This window comes from Cottoperca gobio, chromosome 2 (assembly GCF_900634415.1).
Source record: "Cottoperca gobio chromosome 2, fCotGob3.1, whole genome shotgun sequence".
NCBI lineage: Eukaryota > Metazoa > Chordata > Actinopteri > Perciformes > Bovichtidae > Cottoperca > Cottoperca gobio.
Window position 1 is genome coordinate 6,816,581 of NC_041356.1, and position 21,353 is coordinate 6,837,933.

The 21,353-nt window shown below is 42.3% G+C and overlaps 1 protein-coding gene across 1 annotated transcript in view; it reads right to left on the minus strand.

The window, feature by feature from the left end:
• Nucleotides 1-4,618: 4,618 nt before the first annotated feature.
• The window catches only part of atp11a (ATPase phospholipid transporting 11A), a 33,786-nt gene continuing 17,051 nt past the window's right edge, over nucleotides 4,619-21,353 (minus strand). The window contains 27 exon segments of the mRNA XM_029450713.1: nucleotides 4,619-8,179; nucleotides 8,181-8,405; nucleotides 10,641-10,806; nucleotides 11,577-11,680; nucleotides 11,849-11,914; nucleotides 14,304-14,439; nucleotides 15,082-15,209; nucleotides 15,290-15,349; nucleotides 15,476-15,621; nucleotides 15,771-15,873; nucleotides 15,999-16,176; nucleotides 16,253-16,504; nucleotides 16,897-17,078; nucleotides 17,869-17,972; nucleotides 18,104-18,177; nucleotides 18,260-18,331; nucleotides 18,526-18,692; nucleotides 18,784-18,843; nucleotides 19,061-19,174; nucleotides 19,259-19,456; nucleotides 19,537-19,687; nucleotides 20,097-20,149; nucleotides 20,151-20,179; nucleotides 20,462-20,526; nucleotides 20,722-20,769; nucleotides 20,867-20,970; nucleotides 21,274-21,353. The exon segment at nucleotides 21,274-21,353 is cut by the window's right edge and continues 49 nt beyond it. Coding sequence (XP_029306573.1) covers nucleotides 8,123-8,179; nucleotides 8,181-8,405; nucleotides 10,641-10,806; nucleotides 11,577-11,680; nucleotides 11,849-11,914; nucleotides 14,304-14,439; nucleotides 15,082-15,209; nucleotides 15,290-15,349; nucleotides 15,476-15,621; nucleotides 15,771-15,873; nucleotides 15,999-16,176; nucleotides 16,253-16,504; nucleotides 16,897-17,078; nucleotides 17,869-17,972; nucleotides 18,104-18,177; nucleotides 18,260-18,331; nucleotides 18,526-18,692; nucleotides 18,784-18,843; nucleotides 19,061-19,174; nucleotides 19,259-19,456; nucleotides 19,537-19,687; nucleotides 20,097-20,149; nucleotides 20,151-20,179; nucleotides 20,462-20,526; nucleotides 20,722-20,769; nucleotides 20,867-20,970; nucleotides 21,274-21,353 — 3,122 coding nt within the window. The 3' untranslated portion in view covers nucleotides 4,619-8,122.

Sequence of the window (21,353 nt, forward strand, 5' to 3'; positions counted from 1 at the left end):
CGGAATGGTAAATTACAGCATACAGTATTCAAATATGTCTATGCCTTTCTGCAGTGTTACTTAAAATTAGATTTTTCCAGTATTTACTGTCGTATATTCCTTATTCTCAAAATGTATAGAATATGAAATCCTTTTTATCACCCATGTGAAATGGAGAATTCAGCGATGGCCTTGAGTGAACAGAGAAAATGTGTGTGCACAGAGTATAATGTTCATGTGTACTCCAGGAGACGCCTACAGCCCCTTAAGTTTTCAGTTAACTAGAAATCTTTAGGGCTCAGATTGTCTTGTATTGTGTTGTATTTGATTCTATTGTGTGTCAAGACATTGATGAGAGTGACAAAGAAGTGACAAGACTGCTGGAGGACAGATGGAGTAAAGTTTCTGCACAATTTCCCTCGTTTAGAGAAGATAGAGGTGAAGAGAAGAAGATGAGACGAAGATAGAAGGAGCTCTTATAACAGAAAATATATTGAAAATGTTCCTTAGAATTTTACATGTTTGTGTCATAAACACGATCAGATACATACATAAGCCTTCCTGCGCATCCACCCTCAAAACATTACCCTTTAAAAGCCAGGCCATAATAATGAGACAACCCTTTGTACAGACAAAAGAGGAGCCCAAAAAAAAAAACAACAACAATGTGTACTGAGTCATAAACAATTTGTGGTAAATAACAGCAATTTCACAGCTAATTCGAAGATTTCACGTGTGGATGCCTCCATCACCTCCCTCCATTTAAGGCTGTGAATAGAGACACATGCTGACATTACAACCACAAGACAGATACAGTGTGTGTGTGTGTGTGTGTGTGTGTGTGTGTGTGTGTGCGTGTGTGTGTGTGTGTGTGTGTGCGTGTGTGTGTGTGTGGAGGTCTTAGGTCTAATGATTTAAGTCTAGTTTGAGTGTCAGACCTACTGCTAGGCACAGACATGTGCAGAAACACACGCACACTGTTGTTACTACACGTGTCAAAATGACCGTAGTTGAGAGCTGAATGTTAATTGGTAATCAAATAAAATCCACTTAAATCAGTTCCCTTCGATTCTTTAGAATCATTATATAATACAGCTCATTTGAAATAATTCTATATTCCCCGAAAACAACATTTTTGAGGCTTCATTTTTCATCCCAGACAGACCGATAGAAGGAACATAAAAAGGTTTAAATTTGAATTTACAATATAAATGTTCCCCTTTTTTCTGTCTGGTAAGACCACAAATAACTTGAAAATCTATAAACATTCATAATGTGAAGCAACACTTCAGCTTTTCCATTTCCTACACAGAACATTTTGAGTAGAGGTGGATACTCCAGGTCAGTGAACAAGATTAGATTTAGCAATTAATGGTCAGGCTCCAGCATATCTTAAAGATCTCATAGTACCTTATAAACCAACTAGAGCATTGCGTTCCCAGACTGCAGGGTTACTTGTGGTTCCTAGAGTCTCTAAGAGTACAATGGGAGCCAGAGCCTTCAGCTATCAAGCTCCTCTCCAGTGGAACCAGCTTCCAGTTTGTGTTCGGGAGGCAGACACACTCTCCACATTTAAGAGTAGGCTAAAGACTTTCCTTTTTGATAAAGCTTATAGTTAGGGCTGGCTCAGGTTTGCCCTGGATCAGCCCCTAGTTATGTTGCTATAGGCTTAGACTGCCGGGGAACACCTCCCTGCTCTCTTCCTTCTCTTCCTCTCTCCTCTCCTCCCTCTCTTATTCTCCCTCTCTATCTGTAAGCATTGATGTAAATGTATGTTACTAACTCATCATCCGGGGTATCATCCCCGGAGTGTCTGTGTCTCATGTGGCAGGTTGCCACTGATAAAGTTTACGTCAGGATCATGAATCGTGGCTGCGCCTGCTGACCTGGTCCTGCTGGACACCGGGAAGCCTTTTTGACATTATCCTGGATTCATCCAAACTTTCTCTTTTTCAACACAACATAATTTCTGTCAAATGTTGTATTTGTACTATGTTGTTTATCCTGTACATACGACATCTATTGCACGTCTGTCCGTCCTGGGAGAGGGATCCCTCCTCAGTTGCTCTCCCTGAGGTTTCTTCCATTTTTCCCCTTTAATTATGGGGTTTCTTTTAGGAGTTTTTCCTTGTGCGATGCGAGGGTCTAAGGACAGAAGGTGTCGTAACCTGTACAGTCTGTAAAGCACACTGAGACAAATATATAATTTGTGATATCGGGCTATATAATTACATTTTATTTGATTTGATTTAGACTTCAGTAGAATCTGAAAGTTGCTGCGGAAGATGACAAAGGAGACCTTCCACACGGTCTTTGTGAGTGTTTTTCATCCTGCTCTTGGTCTCTGATGTTTATTTTATGTCATTTCAAGGGATAAACCCCTTGAGATGCACTATCTTATTTTTAAGGGGGTCTTCAGGCATTAAGTGAATATGATACGTCGAGGGAATTAGTGACGCAGTATTCTGCACTAGCTGCAGAGTAGAGGAAGAAGAGGAGTGGGCCCAGTATGGAGCCCTGTGGAACCCCTGTTACCAGGGAGCATGGTTCAGACTCGAGTTAGCCAGCTGATGGACTGTCTGTTGCTTCATATCAAGCCTAAAGTCATGTGAGTGGTATAAATCTTCTCATCTAACTCTTGGCCAGAAAGCGACTGCATATTTCCAACAATGTCGAACTTTTCCTTTAACAATCATCTCACAACGCAAGGGGATTTTGCGCATGGCACTTTACAGGATTACTATTGAATCTTGTATTTTTAACAGTCACCTGTTGCTTATTGTAGACAGATAAGTCTGAACATGATGGAAAATGAAACCGATGTCTACAAGGTGCCTTTGATTTCACTGCCAGTCCCATTTCTGTCTCTACCGTTGTATTATGTCTTCTGCATGTTGAGTATTTTCATATGATTGGGGGTGTGAATTCATCTAAATTTAACATACTTTGTTACAGCACTCACAAACAAACATTAACACCTACTTTAATAATAAAAAAAGTGTGTTATCATGTGTTATGCTTCAAGCAATCTAACTTCAAGCAGTTTAGGATGAAGGAAGCCTAAATTGGTGGTGAAGAGGTTGTAAAGGACTTGGTTACACCTTGAATTAAACCTCCCACCTCTCTAGATTCTATACTAAGTAATACACCATAAACATGAAATTAAAAGGTAAAAACATTGCATATTTATAGTTTAAGTTGTTTATGATGTTTGATGAAATAGGTGGTAAAACATTAAGACTTAGGTCGTTCTGCTCTCAGTTTAAAAATGATTCAATGAGTCATTGCAATTTAGCTACAGAAAAAAAAAAGAGGTCGCACAATGAAAATGCACACAGCCACTTTTCACCATCTACTTTTCATATTTCTTCTTCTTCCCCAGATTACACCTCTGACAGTCTTGCCCTAGATATTTCTCCATCCTTGTCAGACACACTTGCAGGTCTCATCGGCTGCCAACGATGGAGGAGAAGACGTGGAGATCAGCGCAGATGAGAAGTGAAAAGGATGAAGAGAATCCAATCAATCCAAAAACCTGCATCATAATCTTGTTGACGTCCTCAGATGGTGCAAACAGCAGCCCTGGAGCAACTTTGGGGAACACATTGAAACTAAAAAAAAAAAAACAGTTTTTTAATCATTTCTTAAGTGGCATTTAAAAAACACAACTGGCAGTCTAGTTTGAGCGGCAGCACAGGTCGGTTGGATGTTTTAAACTCTACTCATGAAATATCATTTGGATTGTATCTCAGCAAGTTCGGATATTTATAAAATTTTTAGGTGTGTTTGATTTTTCAACAGAGATTTAAAAAGGCCTCAGTAAGGTTTAACACATTAGAAATACTCTACTGCATCCCTGTGGCTGATGCAGGAAGTGGAGGAAAAATAATCACATTATTTCAGGTTTTTATATTTCCACTTGTGGCTTTTATTTTCAAGCAAATGTACAGTTGTTTGCCATTAATAGCCAAGTAAATCTTGATATGACTTTGTTAAAAACTGTATATAAAAAGACCCCAAAACTGTACATCAATTAACATAACTATATATATATATATATACTATATATATATATATATAACTATATATATATATATATATATATATATAGTATATATAGTATATATATCTATATATATATATATATATATATATTATATATATATATATATATATATAATATATATCTATACTATTATATATATATATATATATATATATATATATATATTATATCTATATATAACTATATATATATATATAATCTATCTCCCTCTCTACCTCTCTATCTCCTCTCCCTCTCTCCTCCCTCTCTCTCTCTCTCCCTCTCTCTCTCCCTCTCTCTCCTATCTCTCATCTCTCTCTCTCTCCTCTCCCTCTCCTATTCTCTCTCTCTCTCTCTCTCTCTCTCTCTCTCTCTCTCTCCTCTCTCTCCTCTCTCTCTCTCTCTCTCCTCTTCTCTCTCTCCTCTCTCTCTCTCTCTCCTCCCTCTCTCTCTCTCTCTCTCTCTCTCTCTCCCTCTCTCTCTCTCTCTCTCTCTCTCTCTCCTCCCTCTCTCTCTCTCCTCTCTATCTCTCTATATCTCTCTCTCTCCTCTCTCCTCTATATATATATATATATATATATATAGACACACACACACACACTGTATTTGAGTGTTCAGTGATTTATAGATACGGTTGGTTATGAGAAATATAACACTAATAATACATTGTAAAAGAGAAAGTTAACATTCTGTTGGAAGGCTGTCAGTTTAGGTGTAGTTGAAAGAGTTAGGACTAGAGCGATTGGTACAGTAAGACTTTAAATCCACCAATAATGGCTTTGAAACATCTACAGCAAAGTGTCAATCATCAGACAAGACGGTTCAGTGCATTGCCACAGACATCTCTTCTTTTTGCTTTGAAGCATGAAGCTATACATACATACATACATACATACATACATACATACATACATACATACATGTCCAGTGTTGTTTTGTCACAACTCAGTTTGGTTGTTCAAATACTCTTCTGCATAAATAAGACACACATCAAATATTGTCTCCAGAACGTAAAAAAAAAAAAAAAAAAAAAAGGTACCATCTTTAACACAGTTAAAAAGCACTACAGTAACTGAGGGGATTTCTTTGTAATTCATTCAATATTTTATGTGGATTCCACAGTTTTCCAACGACTCTCCAACGACAGATACAGGAAGTACCTGACTATCTCTTGGGCAGATTACCTCACACAGAGAAGTAAGAATAAAGTTATTTATTTACTCAAATCAGAATGAACTGATTTTGTTGTACCCCATAATAAAGGATTTGGTGGATTGTGCAAGAGAAACTTTCATTTCTAATATCTGATTTTCGATTGTGATGGAGGGATTTATACATGACTTCTGAATGCAAGACTATTTACTACCACATGGCGAGAGCTCTGAGGCCACGTGTGTCGCAATGGGTCATTTACATGCAAGGCAATATTTCAATTTGAGGTATCTAGCCATGCAAGGTATTTTGTTTCTTTTCTGCCCAGACTTCCCTGTACACTATTTCTTACGTAGAAAGTAGTTCCAATCTGCATGGCCAGACACCACTACAGGTAAAAACAGGTTTTTATGTTTTGGTAATCTAGTGGAAGTGACCCTTTATTATGCAAATTAAGTTCACAGACAAGTTTACCACATCATTTAACAGTATGAGAACCCCTTTACCGTTAATTTTATATACATTTTGAAATAGAAAACCAGAATTTTGAGTAGTCAGAGAAGCTAAATTGAAAGGGAAAATACAGATATTTTTTTAATCCCAGTTTTTAACGTTGATTGATCGAACAACGCTCTTCAAGTTTTCTATCTCATTAAACAAAGAATAAAGATAACATCACATCAGACTGATATCTTTCCAGTGTGACACCTTCACTCACTCTTAATGAGGTAAAGGGGAATTTTACACATAATAGAAAACAATAAAAAAAAAACTTTCAGAGACAGATGCTCTCCCGGATATATAAAACATTTGGAATAAAAACAATAAAAAACAGATATTAGATGTAAGTCATTGAATAGTTTGGTGCAAGAAGTAAGGAAGTTCATTCATCGTGTATCACTAACATTTCAGTGACGTGTTTGTTCCAAATAAGTCTCCTTGGACAGTGTGACCTGCGTAAAACTGTTTTTACATTCACCTTTTCACTCGCGTATCCATACTCTCAGACATGCATCCACACATCCATCATCTGCGGCGCTTTCGTACGATCCAAATGCCTATCATCAGTCGGAAATGTACCATAATGCAAGCGAAGACAGAGAAACTACCACAAGGCACCTAATGTAAAGCAGCTAAACGTATCTCGAGCAGCAACAAGGCTTTGGTTCATATTATTCTATTAAAATAAAAGTAGAAAACATCATTTGTATTCTGTCTCACAATGATAGATGCATGGATGGATGGCCCAGAAGATGCAGGAGAGGAGGATGATGATCAGATGGGTGGAGGCGGCGCTCACAGAGGTAGGAAAACTTCCACATCAGCATCACTTCACCACAGGGAGAAGGAGAGAACGACAGAAAGAGAGAGACAGCTAGAAAAAAAAAAAAGGATAAATGTTGAAGCAGGAAAGTGTGAGACAGAACTGCGAAGGCCCTTTTCAAGGTAGATAACCTCCTTGTAACACCATCATAACAAAAATACTAAATGGATAGGTCGGATGTCTTCTGGTGGAGCTAGCTTCATGCTAAGCTAAGCTAAGCGGCTGCCGTCTCCAGCTTCATACAGTGTTCTCATCAATAAATGGCAAATCTCAGAAAAACTGCATTTTTGTTTAAGGCATCAAGCAGTTTGGGGCACTCGATAGAATCCTTTTGTTGCGTTTTGATTATCGCAACATTTTAAAGGTGCGCAAGTAAAGTTAAATAGTATGCAAAGCTCTCAAAGCTCGACTACTGACATGCACCCCATGTTTTAAACATCGAATTTAGGGAGCTGTACTTTTTTTTTACCTCGCACTACAGTCCACATATCTGTTTCTTTGGTAAAAGCTCTCTGTGGAAGATAATGTGATATTTACAAGGTGACATTAAGGCATTGAGAACCAGCTGGGAAACCGTCATATAGCCATTTCTACTATTTCTATTTCTAAGCCATACAAAAACGTAGATTAGCCTCTGTATATCGCATTATAGATACATATCTATATATATAAGAAGGTCTAGAGTTAAAGTGCTTTAAAGACCAAAGAGGATCCTGCAGAGATGAATGCAACACACACTAACACACTAACTATTAGCTACCAGCACACAGACACACATCTGTTCCACAAATACTCTACTCTACTCTAGTCGACCTACAGGTGAAAGCTGAAGTGTTGGATGTGCAGTTAAAGTCTTCTTTTCTGAATAATGATGAAAAAAAAGACCAACTCAGATCCACTGCTCCAACACTTCGGCTTTACCGCTCCGCTACACTCGTCCTTACAATGTCGCAGAGAGTCCTACGGAGTATTTCGGGACAATATGTTTGCACACAGGCAACACCAGTTAGTCCTGAAAAGAGGCAGAACAGACAGACAGAGAGAAAGAAAGATAGAAGGAGTGAAGAAAATAAAATGTTTGGTCAGAGACAGCTTGAGCTGGCTTCATCAGCAGCAGCAGCAGCAGCAGCAGCAGCACAATCACATAATTGTTTTTAAAAAAGTCATATAAATCCTTTAAATTGGAGTAAAGTACACTTCAGCTGCCAGCTATCAAAGGCAGGCAGACTTAAAGGGCCAGTGCACATATTTCCAGTGATTTAACAAATCAATGAGTCTGTTTGTTGTGACATCGATACGCTGAGCCCTTTGCAACGTGTGGCAGCGAGCGAGGCCCTGTGCGTGGAGTCCTTTAGAGCCGTCCCATAGTGCTTTGCGCCATACTTGGCCTGCTGACTTGGGAACATTTGTGACGGTCACTTTCATTGTAATCTCTTACAGATGGATTACAGATACCTGCTATTAGCATCACAGTCAGATATTTGACTCCAGTCACATAAATAAATTAGTTTCAGTTACTTGAGGGTAACTTTACGTTCCAGGTCAGCTTCTGGAGTAATTTATTAAATTACTCCTTGGCTATTGTATCAGGATATAAGAATGGAAAAACAGACAGAAATGAATTAGACTGAGGTCTCTGGCCCCGCCCCGCTGTAGGCGTGTCCCTGCTTTGAGAAGCGGGGAGCCATCGGCGAATCGGAGGAGGGGGGTGAAAGTGCTGTAGTCTGGCGTTCTTTGCCAGCGTGTGAACATGATTTTCTTGCTAAAGGGTTCAGACCTTCGAGGGTTCGGAGCGTTCCTTTGGTTGCCCGAGCCTCGCCGGTGGCCGCCAGCCTTGGGCGGGGCGTGGAGAGATGCCAGGGGGGTGAACTCGGACAGATGGCCCTTGTAGAGTTTATCAGCATTCTGCAAGAGTGTAAAGAGATAGGAAAAGGAGACAGAGGGGGAGAGAGGAGATACAGAGCAGAAACATGTTTAGTGTACTGTTGAGGAGATGCATGGAGGAGACAAGACATCCCAGCTGGCCACAATGAAAGCTGTGGATATAATTGTGGACTTTTAGTCTTATAGTTTGTCATGCTTTTAACTAGGCCTTAGAACCAATGATCTTGATATCTTAGGCGATATAGTATGATATACTATAACTATGATATAACAACTGTCACTTTTCTGGCTGCTTTACAAGCTAACAAAGCCAAAACATAATTTATTTCAGGAGACTCTTCTTAAGATTATTATCTTAATTTTACTGGAGATTACAGTTGAAGGGACAAAGGCCAGATCAGCTACAGCAAAAAGACTCTTTCGTCTGTCAGTAACCTGAACCTGGACACAATTCTGTGTCCCCAGACAATTAAATTATTTAGATATAATTTAATTAATAAAGTATTGCATTGCCTTTAATCTAATCGTCCAGCTGAGATGATAATATCCTGTCCATGCTGTTCAGACACAAGAGATGCAACACAAGCAAGTGAAGTGCATATACACAAATATGTAAATAACCATACAAAGAACCAAAAACATGCAAATGGAAACATGACTCATAATAAACATGCATGAACTGTGCTTTGGCTCTGCGGCGAGGCTCAAGTGTGTCACTAGAGGGCGCCAGAGCGCCACATGAAGAATCACCCAACAGGATGTAAGTGCTTTATACATACCTGGAGAAGCTCTCACACACACACACACACACACACACACACACTCACACACACACTCACACACACTCACACACGCACATGCACTATACCCATGTGTTAGTCAGCTCTCAAATCTGTGAAACCACACCACGGGTAAGTAAACCCCATCACTGCAGGATGTTAACATCACCCACCGTTACCCAGTCCTACCATTACACACACACACACGGTGGCAGGGTGTGAGTTTTACCATGGTGAAGCCCCCTAGGGTTCTGTGTCAGCTATTCCATCTATTAAGGAGTCAGAACTCCGGTAGGTCAGGGTCTTCACAGACCCTTTATTATCCCTCACACGCTGTGGACACGCAAACACACTCATAAGTTCAAAGACAAACACGTTAAGGGTCTACCACATACACAGTCTAACCTCAGTGCAACAAAAAAATTAAATACACGCTGCATTTACACTACAGGCAGAGGAACACAATTAGATTTTTGATGTGTGTATTTTTACTTTGCCTGTGTAAATCCACATGTAGATGCACTGGCATGCAAACAGACTGATAAAAAGAGTCACTTCATGCAAAACAGAGGCAGGGAGAAAGATAGAAAGAGGATTCTACAAAGTTAGAGACAGCAGGAAAGGCAGAGGGTCACCTAAGGTTAGAAACTCATTCTGCTGGAAGTCTGAGACAGCATAAAGATGGTGGAGGGCTCGGAGGCAAGGCACCGACGCTTAGTCTGCCACGGGGGAGAACCGGAGGGAGGAGGAAAAGAGGAACCAGGAGGTCAAAGGGAGAGAGTTAAAGCTGAAGATCAGTCACATCTTTCAAAATGCCACATGATCAAATTATGCAAAAGTTCACATTTACAGACATGAGAACAAAAAGCCTATCTCAGAGGATCTGACATATCCCGACAGATTTCAGGAGGTTGGTTATTTTAGCTCTCCACAAAAAACAGTTATAAAGTAGGTTAAGGGAAAGAACATGTAGGAAGAATATAGAAGGTTGTTCAGGTCAAAGTTCAAACCTCACTGCAAACAGTTTGAAAACAAACACACAGACAGATAATTGTACTATAAAAAGGTTGATGTCACTACAACAAAAAATTGGTGTTCAGATTTAGAAATAAAGGCGCACGGCACACAGAGAGGCTTACTGACTTACATCCAACAGGGTGGGGATGTAACCAAAGCCAGCATACATCTGCTGACCCACAGTCACCAGTTAGACATTTCACACACTTTTAATATCACTTTTCACACAATAAACAGTCGGCCTATTATATGATAGCTATAAAGCTTTGAACATATATTGAACATGATTTAGACTCTTCACAAAGTAGTTGGAGGCAAATCTGATAAATTGATTTGAAACACAAGAAGCAGAGGACGCTGTTCTACCTGTCGTAACACGGAGCACTTTTATACCTCATGGATGCTTTCTCAGCGTTAGTGCTAAATACATACTAATCAGTATGTAGGTGTGTGGACCCACCTGTATGCGTTCAGTGGTGGTCGGCCAAAGCGCTCTACAGATCACCTTCTTCAACACATCTGGCAGCAGACTGGCTGTTATCAGAAGGATTATGCTGAACCAGGCCGGACCGCTGGACAACATCTGCATGAAGACATAGTACATCCTCTGGTAGTTGAGGAAGGGCCTGGAGGAGAGGAGAGGACAGGAGGATAGGAAGGGAGAGGAGAGGAGGAGAGGAAGGGAGAAGAGAGGAGGAGAGGAGGAGAGGAAGGGAGAAGAGAGGAGAGGAGAAGAGAGGAGGAGAGGAAGGGAGAAGAGAGGAGGAGAGGAAGGGAGAGGAGAGGAGGAGAGGAAGGAGAGGAGAGGAGGAGGAGAGGAAGGGAGAGGAGAGGAGGAGAGGAAGGGAGAAGAGAGGAGAGAGGAGGAGAGGAAGGGAGAAGAGAGGAGGAGAGGAAGGGAGAGGAGGAGGAGAGGAAGGGAGAGGAGAGGAGGAGAGGAGAGGAGGAGAGGAAGGGAGAAGAGAGGAGAGGAAGGGAGAGGAGAGGAGGAGAGGAAGGGAGAGAGGAGAGGAGGAGAGGAAGGGAGAAGAAGAGAGGAGGAGAGGAGAAGAGGAGAGGAAGGGAGAGGAGGAGAGGAAGGGAGAGGAGAGGGAGAGATGAGGAGGAGGAGGAGAGAGGAGAGGAAGGGAGAGGGAGAGGTGAGGAGATGAGAGAGGAGGAGAGGAGAGGAAGGGAAGGGAAGGGAGGGGAGGAGAGGAGAGGAAGGGAGGGGAGGAGAGGAATGGAAGGAAAAGGAAGGGAGGGAGGAAACTTTATTTAGATTTTCCATGCAGAGGAATAGGTAAACATTTGACACAAAACAATGATCTGAATAGACAGGCTTAAAATAAATGAAACACAAAAAAATATCTTAAGAGTTCAACTGAAAAAGTGTTGTTGTTTTTTCAAAGCTTACCAGATGATTCCTCCCCACAGCAGAGAGAAGACCACAAAGAAAATCAGAGAGCCCCAGATGACAAAATGGTTGATCCAAGTCCAGTAATGAGTATCCAGAGCCAACTACAAGAGAGGGGTGAGAGATGAGGGGAAACCTGTCAAACGTCATAGCTCACTTTAATGATGCCAGCGAGGCTTAATCCGGCCTCGCTCGGGTGCTTCTGTGAGTGCAGACACTGTGCAGACAGTGTGTGAGTGTGTGTGAGTGTGTGTGTGCGTGTGTGTGTGTACCTTGAATGTAACAGTGAAGACCAGCACAGTGAAGACCAGCGTCCCAAATGTCCAGTTTCCAAACATCTGCAGAGAAGAAGTGACAGATGCTGTTAGTGACACATTTCAGATGGAAAGAGTCTTTTGTCAAATAAAATATATTTGAATGCACTCAGGTCCTTTGAGATCACTGCAGAGGCCTGGTGTTAATACTATATGGTACACAGAGGTAAAGTGCACATACGCAATAAGGAATCAATCAATCATACAGATGGCAGGGAGCTGACGGCATTCAGGTGAAGAATAGATCATCAGATGACTGATGGGGGGAAACGGGGGGGATGTGGTGACTTAAATATTACCAGAAGAAGTGAACTGAACGTAAAGAGAGTGTCATTAGGCATTTATTTTACTTTGCACTCTTTGGCTGCTAACATGTTAGCATGTTAGCTTATAACACTTTCATTGTTTCCGTAAATGTGTTGAATCCAAGAGAGAATTAAAAGATGTGATATATGAATAAATTAAGTGGAAAAGAACATGAAGACACGCATGAAACGACAGAATTAAGCCTCTCCAAGGTTGTAATGTTGAAATGAAATGATGACAGTAATGAGCTTCACAAAGTGCAAAGATAAAGCCTCAAAATGTTTATGATGTGATAACAGTAAGGATGCAACTAACCATTATTTTTATTATTAGCTAGTCAGTCAAAGTCAGAGAAACTGATATAGAGTGTTTGTTAAAATAAGAAATAAGACAGGACCAGTTGATTGTGTCTATTTACACATGTTGGGTACTCTGGTAATATCTTCAGATATATATATAAATGATTCATCACATGATAAAGACTAATGGAAAGAGGCTTAAAACAAAGAAACTACTAGAGGATGAATTCCCAAAGCGTCTCTGAATGAATAGTGACACTGATAATAGAGTTTGTTGATCGACAGGACCCTTCCAAAGACAATGTGTACCCAGTGTCTCTAACATATAATATACATTGCACAGCTACATTCACCCGGACACATGTCTGTGTTTCTGGGTCTTTAACCGTCGAAAGACTGTTAGTTCATTGTTCACTTCCTGTAAGCACGGAAGAAGCTTCAGATTCAGATCATCATCGACTTCTTTGCATCTAGTTGAGTTCAGAGGGCGCACCACCTCTTTTATTTCTTCACAAATAAGCCTATAAATAGTCCTGATGGCTCAGAGAGGAACCGCAAATGTGACAATGTTCTTCTGCTCTGAAAGGAGCTCCATCAGCTGGAGGAGGATTAGATTAGGAAAACGGCTAAATGTTGTGTAATGGAAGTAGGAGTGCAGTTATTTTTTTATATTCATTTATCCCTTGCACACACACACACACACACATACACACAGAGAGCGTAAAGTTAAGGTGCTCGATGGCTACGTTAACACCTGGACACATGAGCATGGGTCATTACACAGAAGCCTACAGTAGATGTGACTACAGCAAGCAGTAAGGGCTGAACATGAGATGAATGGATGATGAGTGCTTCGGTATCAGGCTGTGTGACGGGACCGAACAGGAAATTGGAAACTGAAACTAGGGAGAGATGACAGAGAGACAGGGACAGGCTTACCATCTGTGTGTTGGTTGTCATTAGCTGGGAGGAGGAAAGAGAAGCAAAAAGAAAAAGCAACACAAAGGTAAGAGGAGAGGAAGAAGAAGAGGAGAAGGCCAGAAGAAGAGAAATCATAATGAAAATAAACAACTGTTTTATGGCTGGAGAAGAATAAAAATTCAATGCATAAAAGAAAAAGTGGAATCAAGCAACTCAAAGCAGTCCGAAAGGTTTCTGGGAGCTGCTTGAAAATGAAAGGAAACAAATAGAGAAACACAGAGGAAGATGGTGGAAACCCGCCATGCTGTCACGTCTATCAGCTTTTAAAAGTACAACAGGATTTGATCTTTTTATGTTGATTAACTGGAGTTAAAGTTTGGTTTTTTTCACTGTTCATTTTGATTTACTATCTTATGAGTACCTTATCTTAAGACCACTTTCAGTTTTGAGCTACAATTCAAATAAAAAGTCAAAATTGAATCTCTCAGACGCTTCATATTAAGAAATCCACGATCAAAGCGTGTCTTTCAATAAAGGCTGCAGGTAAAACACATTGGATCTGAGTGAGAATAAATGGAGATTTAAACAAATATCCTTGGTTTATGCGCATTAATAGACTTAAAACATCCAAAAAAGACAAATTCTAAGAAATGTGCAGCCTACAATTTGAAAAACGTCCAACATTCATGGGCTTCTTACGGAAGCCTTGAAGGGCAAGTGAGATAAGAAAACGCTGATGATCAGTTTTCTAAGTCTGATCTTACTGTACAAAGAAACAGACAAACTTGGAAAGATTATGTCGTCATTAAGTGGATGGTTTCACTTTGAAAGACGTACCATACACTTTGTCTGTATTACAGGAGCTGTCTGTGACACGTGGGTGTTACCTGTCCGTTGCTGGTGAAGGTGGTGTTGTCAAACAGGAAGTAAGCACCGAAGAACATCACGATGGCGTCATACACACCCAGGATAGTCCAATATATGAAGATGCGCCACCGCAGCAAAGAGTTCTTAGCAATATCTCTGTGAAGACAAACAGCAGGAATGACTCATGTTGACCTCTCATATTAACGATCAATATTACATGAGCTGCCTTTGGGACGACCTTAACCAGGGATTACTGTAATGAGATATTCTAATTTGATTTTGCATTCATATGCACCAATTATTAAATACATTACGGACAACGGAGCCTTATAGAGACTAAAATACTGAATGACTTGAGATCATGTATGTGCTTCATCGCTTGTAACTAAAGTCATGTGGAACCTCGAGTTTTCAGTCTGGAAATCTTTGAGCTCTGACCAAAGTGAAGCCAATCAAACCGAATTAAAGTGGGAGGCTTCTGCCCACGGAGGCCTGATCTGTCCTGAGCAAACGTCTCCTTTGCACGGATGTAAGATCAATAGAAAATGTTTATGCTTGCAGTCTATTAGAGTCAAATTCAGTTAGGGTACCATTTTGCTTTAGAAGGTACTTGATCTTTGCAACAAGGATGGATAATTTGACAAAGAGATAAAAATGTAAAACAACAAGTAGAAGTTGGGAGATTTAAGATCAAATTTCCTAAAATGTCCAAAAGGTAAAAGTGAAATGATTTGAAGGAGTTTCTGTATTTTGCTCCAGTTGTGTAAGAAGAGGGCAGCAGGTGTTGTCCGTACTGACCTGTAGAGGGACGGGTCCTTCTTCAGGATGTCCATGTTGATGTGCTGCTCGATGAGGCTGTAGAGCAGAATGGGCAGCGAGGTGAAGCTGATGTTGTACAGAGTCAGGTAGGCTGTGTCGTACAGCGGCTGGGGAGACAGGCAGAGAGCAGTTAAGCATTCAAGTTATGTTTATTTCTTATGAGTGTTTGTTTATTTCGTGTACATACCTGTTGTGAGAAGCCACAGAAGAACTGGTAGAGGAACTGGGGGAAGATGAAACAGACGTTCTGCGAAGAGAAAGGAAACAAATGAGAAAACAAAAGCAGGCAGCAGGTTAGTAGTTGTACAAGTGATTGAAAGTGCAAATTCGTGAACTGCTAGTCTTAAGCAAACCAAAAGATCAGACAGGCTACCTTGTAGAAGAAGTATTGCACAAGTTCAGAGATGCGTATGTAGTAGTAGTGTCCATGGACAAGCAGAATCTTCTTCAGGTGTTTGAACTTTGGGATGGCGTAGTCACTGTTCCTCACTGCCTGACGACCCTCCTTACCCATGATACCTGGAGAGGCAGGTAAAGGTCATTAAAAAGAGATCCTTTCACACATGTACGGCAGAAAGTTTTACATCACTGAGTAAAGTTAAAGTTCTGACTCTGAGGTTTATGCTTTAACTAAACCATAGTGCACGATGTACAAAGCTGCCGCTAACCGATGCCAACGTGGGCCTCGAGGATCATGCTGACATCGTTAGCTCCGTCTCCGATGGCCAGCGTGATCGGATGCTCCTCGGAGGCTTTGATCAGCTTCACAATCTAGAAAAACCAGAACAAGTGAAATCACACCTTTAACTCCCGACAGCAGCTTAACGGATCAACACAGAGCACCACTCCAGGGTGCGGACTGAGATATGACGATATGATGTGAAACACATCGTTACCTGTGCTTTCTGGAGCGGCGCCATCCGGCAGCAGAGCACGGCGCTGCAGTTGCGGCAGATTTCGAGGAAGATCTCTTTGTAGTTGCCTGAGTTCGAGTCCTCCTGGGAGGGTCTCATCACCGCAGAGAGGGTGGCTCCATCGATGATCAGACCGTAGTCAGTGCAGTCACCTGACAGACTGACAAACACAAGACCTGTCAAATACCAGTCCGCATAAACTTAACACACACACAGACACACACACACACACACACCCAGAGAAGGTGTCCCTGGCCATGCCTCCATGCTGCCTCAGGACGGTCCTGCTCAGGTCAAACAGGACGTCGTGCAGGCTCTGCTCCTCGGTGCGTTTGGTGGTCAGCTCCAGGATCTGGGTGTTGCGGTGAAACAGTTTGCTTGCGTAGCAGGTTGCAGCCGCCGTCTCCATCTTATCACCGGTCAGCACCCACACCTTCATGCCCGCCTTGTGGAGAGACTCAATGGTGTCGGCCGCTTTTTCCTGGAGCCTGTCGCGGAGGAAAGTAGGAAAAACACAAAGAAACAGAGTAAGTGTGTAGCCGAGCAACAACGGAGCCATACAGTAAAATAATACTCGGTTCATTTTCATTCTGCCGCTTTCTGCACAGGATGAGTTGACTTGCAATGCCCTCTGGGTTAACAATCCCCTTTAAGCCTTCGCTATAATTGCTTTAGTAGCGAGTGTGCGATCGGGGGGTTGAACTCAGTTAAATCACTCAGAAGTGGAGCAGCACTTGTCATGGTGGCAGCACGCACAGAATAAAGAGTCAGTGCTTCAGGGTCCAAAAAGTGCAAGCATAACAAAATGTTTCTAATAGACCAAAAGACTGGTTTTCTATATAATTAGAAGCAACATTTCACTTTAAAAGAGATCCTCCACCTGTCCTCCACAGCAGTGGCTCCCAGCAATATCAGGTCTTTCTCGATGACGTCGTAAGCCTCGGCGAGTCGTTTGTCTCGGTCGTGTAGTGCCAACTTGGCCCCGTTCAGCAGATGGCAAACCTCCTGGTACTGTTCGGGACTCAGGGGCCGATAAGCAACACAAAGTGTCCTCAGACCCTCCTGGAGGAGAGGAGACAGGGTGAGACATATAGAGAGAAATATATGTTTCTAATTTTCCTTTGTACATGTTCCGTTTTTGCACAAGATTCTAAACAGACAGCAAAATAACGATATCTGCTTGAGTTGCTCTAGATGTGAGTGTGTGGGAAGCAACTGGCCTTTCTATTGGCTCCTCACCAGTCCAACGCCCACCATAGATCTTTCTGTTTGCACTCAAAGCTACCCTATATCTGCAGCTGCAACCACGACGAGCGAAGGTCTTACTGACTGACCTGGTTTCCACTACAGGTTCAACCTCACACTCAGATATTCTGACACTGTGATATTTAGTTCTGCGTTTTGAGAGTTATTATGTCAGAAGTATTAAGTACACTTCCCCTCCACATGCCCACTTGTACGTTAGTCGGTCATATCCTTCTTTCCGAGGATTTTGGACCATCATGTTGGAGTATAAAGAGAATAATATGTTATAATGAAACACATCTCGGCTGCATGGCTTTGTGTTCAGTGTGTTTTATGCTTCAGCAATGAGATTATGACGTACATGTTAATCAACTGCATCGTCTAAAAGCTGTTTATTAGAAGCCACACTGGGCCTTCGATGGATAAATACAAAACAACTGTTTGATGGAAGTGGGCCATGCTTCCTGTGGTAACCATGGAAACAACTGTGGTCATGCTCTATAACGCTGTGGAAACCACTGAAGTCACACAATGTTTGAAACTCTCACAAGGTGAATCATGATGTGTGTGTGTGTGTGTGTGTGTGTGTGTGTGTGTGTGCTCTCACCACTGCGTTGTGCTCCACTCGAGCTCTGACCTGCTCCACCTTGCCTGATACAACCCTGGGGAAGATGGAGGAGTCTGCACCTTTACAGAACAGATAACGCTCACCTGCTCACACACACACCACACGCACACACACACACACACACACACGACAACAAAAGAAGAGGAAAAAGTGTGTAAGAAAGAAGCCAACACATAAACATAAACATGCATAGTAACAGTGTGAAGTGTATTACCAGTGGTGGATCTGACAATGACGCTCATCCTCCGTCTGACTGAGTCGAATGTCAAAACCTCCAACAGCTCAAACCTGATTAGACAAAACAAAACACAAACAACATTGATCTAAGCCCTTTATTATTGGGTGTCTGCCGATACAAAATGTACCTCACCTCTCAATCTCATCCTCCCTGTTCAAGATCTCCATGTGACTGTCCTTTAGTCTCAGGTAGGTGAAACCGAGCCTGCGGCGCAGAGCAAAGCACCATTACTGGAAACAGATTGGCTGAACTGAATGTGTGTAAGTGAGTGAAAAAAGAAGAAGACAGGAAAAACTAAATGTGTCTAAATGCTGTGTGTCCAGACGGTTTCATCTTCAATTCAAACAGACCGTTTAGAACTGGCATTGTGTGTGTGTGTGTGTGTGTGTGCGCTTCACCTCTTCATGCCCTCCACCAGCGCCACCTCGTCTGGAGATGAGGAGATGTAGAAGGAAGTGGACTTGCCCTGGTGGATGCCGTGCTTGATGCCGTCCACCGTCTCCTCCTCCTTCACCTGCACCGTGTGGCACAAACACAGCGCCCGGAAAAACAGCTCCTCGTGCTCCTGTGGTGGACGGCCAACACTGTGTTACCCTAACACACAAACACGACAACACACACGTACACCAATACACTCAAACGGAGGTGGTTCTCACCCTGGCACCGGGACCTGGCGATGTGTCGATCATGTCCATACTTGTTGCACCAGGCATCACCTGGCGACAACACAAATGAAATAAATATGAGGATATAACATAAAGAGAGGACATGGGGAGGTCTACAATATACAACACCAGAGTTAAGAACATTCAAATTAGAAATCATGGGGATAATTGAGACTATATGCAAAATGAGCCTCTATGACAGAATGGTAGTTGGTGCCCGTTAGGGTTAGGGTTAGGGTTAGACAGTGGTCATTTGTGGGGGTGTTACCTGTCCGTTACAGATCACATCAGGTACATAAACGTGTCCGTCCACACAGCACTCGATGAACTCCATGTTGTTTTCTGTCAGAGTCCCTGTCTTGTCTGTAAACACGTACTCCACCTGGGAAGAGAGCAGTACAAGTCTCTGCAGGACGTCTCAGAACAGTTTAGTAACTTTTGCTTTTCCGTTCGTGTTCTTCGCTACCTGTCCCAGCTCCTCGTTCAGGTCCGACGTGTTGACCACGGCTCTCTCTCCCAGCTCCTCGTCAAACATCTCATCGTCCCACATGATGAAATAGGAGCCCAGGAACTTCTGCATCTCCACGGTGACGTACATGGAGACAGGAATGATGTAGTTGAAAAGAACCATGAAGGCCAAGAAGTCCGTGAACGCCCGGATCACCTGAGGAAGAAGAGGAGGAGGTAAAGAGGGGATGAAGAAATACGCTTTCCTTCCAGACTGAATGTGATCGACAGACTCACGATGTGTCTCTGTCTCTCCGTGTCTGTCCTGTCGTTGTACCAGGGCTCGTCTCTGTTGGAGTCAGCCTGCCACACGTATTTCAGCGCCGTGTTGATGATGGCCTTGCTGATGAGAATGCACAGGTAGACCACCAGGTAGGCGTTCATTGACCTGCAGGGGAGACAACGGGAAACGTTTTATATCTGGACATTTGGCCACGTTAACACACAGACACAGCCTAACACACTGCACTTGTCAGAATAGATACTTGTATACAAAGGGAACAGCTGACACAAGGGGTTTACTCTGAGCCAAGTCCATTTTGGCAAAAGAAAGACAAATGAATTTCCAACGAGTTAACCAGGCCCAAACTGTTACCAAGTATAAATGTAATCCACGTACAGTCGGTCATAAACACGCCATCTGGATACAGGACGTGTCAATGGCAGAAGGAAGGGACGTGATCAGAGCAGAGAGACTCAGTCAGTGAATAGATGGACGGGTAAAACATATAAAGGATCGTCTCTGCCAGTGTAACTATTTATGTTATGTATATGGCAATGAAAGAGAGAGAGCCTACTTTTCCACAGCGGACCGCTTCTGAGTCTTGGACTGGTAGTTGAGAGCCATCTTAGGTTTCCATGCCAGTGTAGATGGCAACCGCTAAAAAAAAAAGGGAGGCGGAGATGAACTTAAGTTTATTCTTGACCAATAGTTTGACAAAACAGCTTCTTAACTCAAGGTCCATTTCATAGCTTGTCCCAGAGCTTTCAATCGCATCTTGCGTGCTTCATCAGTGGATGGAAGTTAGTTCCATACTTGAATCAAGATGCGATTGAAGGCTGTGGGAAAAGCTAGTAGCCAGACTTTGTTTGACAAAAGAAATCTTAATCTTAATAAGTATTAAGCGAATACTTTCTGGCATATTAGCGTGGGTGATATTACCGTAGATGTGCTCAGTGTTCTTGAGTGTGGCTCCTCGTAGCAGCAGGTTCTCGGACCCTAGCGGCCTGCAAACAGACAAACACATCATTTTCACTTTCATCGCTCTTACTGTCAAAGTGTTGTTGCTGTATTCTTTTATCCTCATACACGTAAACCACCTAATAACAACTTATTTTAAAACTGAAAGCTTGATCTGATTAATTGATCTTTACTGGTGAGAATTGATCATATTCCTGTGACACATTAGGGCTTCGGGTTACCTGGCCACGGGCTCGTTGTCCATGTAGATGTTGATACGGCCCACAAATCTGTGCTGGGACAGATGGAACAGAAAGAAAAGACATGTTTCATGTTTTATTTGACAGTGTTTTTTCAACTGTGCGCATGTTTGTGTGCTGTACTGACTTGTACAGGTCCGGCTGTGGTTGTTCACATTCTATAGTCGCGTGGATGGAGTCCACCTCCTCCTCCGTGTTGAAGGCTTTGGTGTCCTGAACTGCATAGTATGTCTGGAGTTTAGGGAAGGGATGGTGGATGAAAAGAAACCAAATAAGACATTTGCAAGCAAAACTGGCAGCCTCAACTTAAATGAGATTTCTTTCAGGTTGGATAAAGTGAGCTGTATTAAAGGGACACACACACACACACACACACACACACACACACACACACACACACACACACACACACACACACACACACACACACACACACACACACACACACACACACACACACACACACACACACACACACACACACACACACACACACACACACACACACACACACACACACACACACACACACACCTTGTGGCTGCTCTCTCCGTCCAGACTGGCTGTCGTAACATAGCAGGTCCCGTCATCTCGAGACGTTGACAGAAGGATGA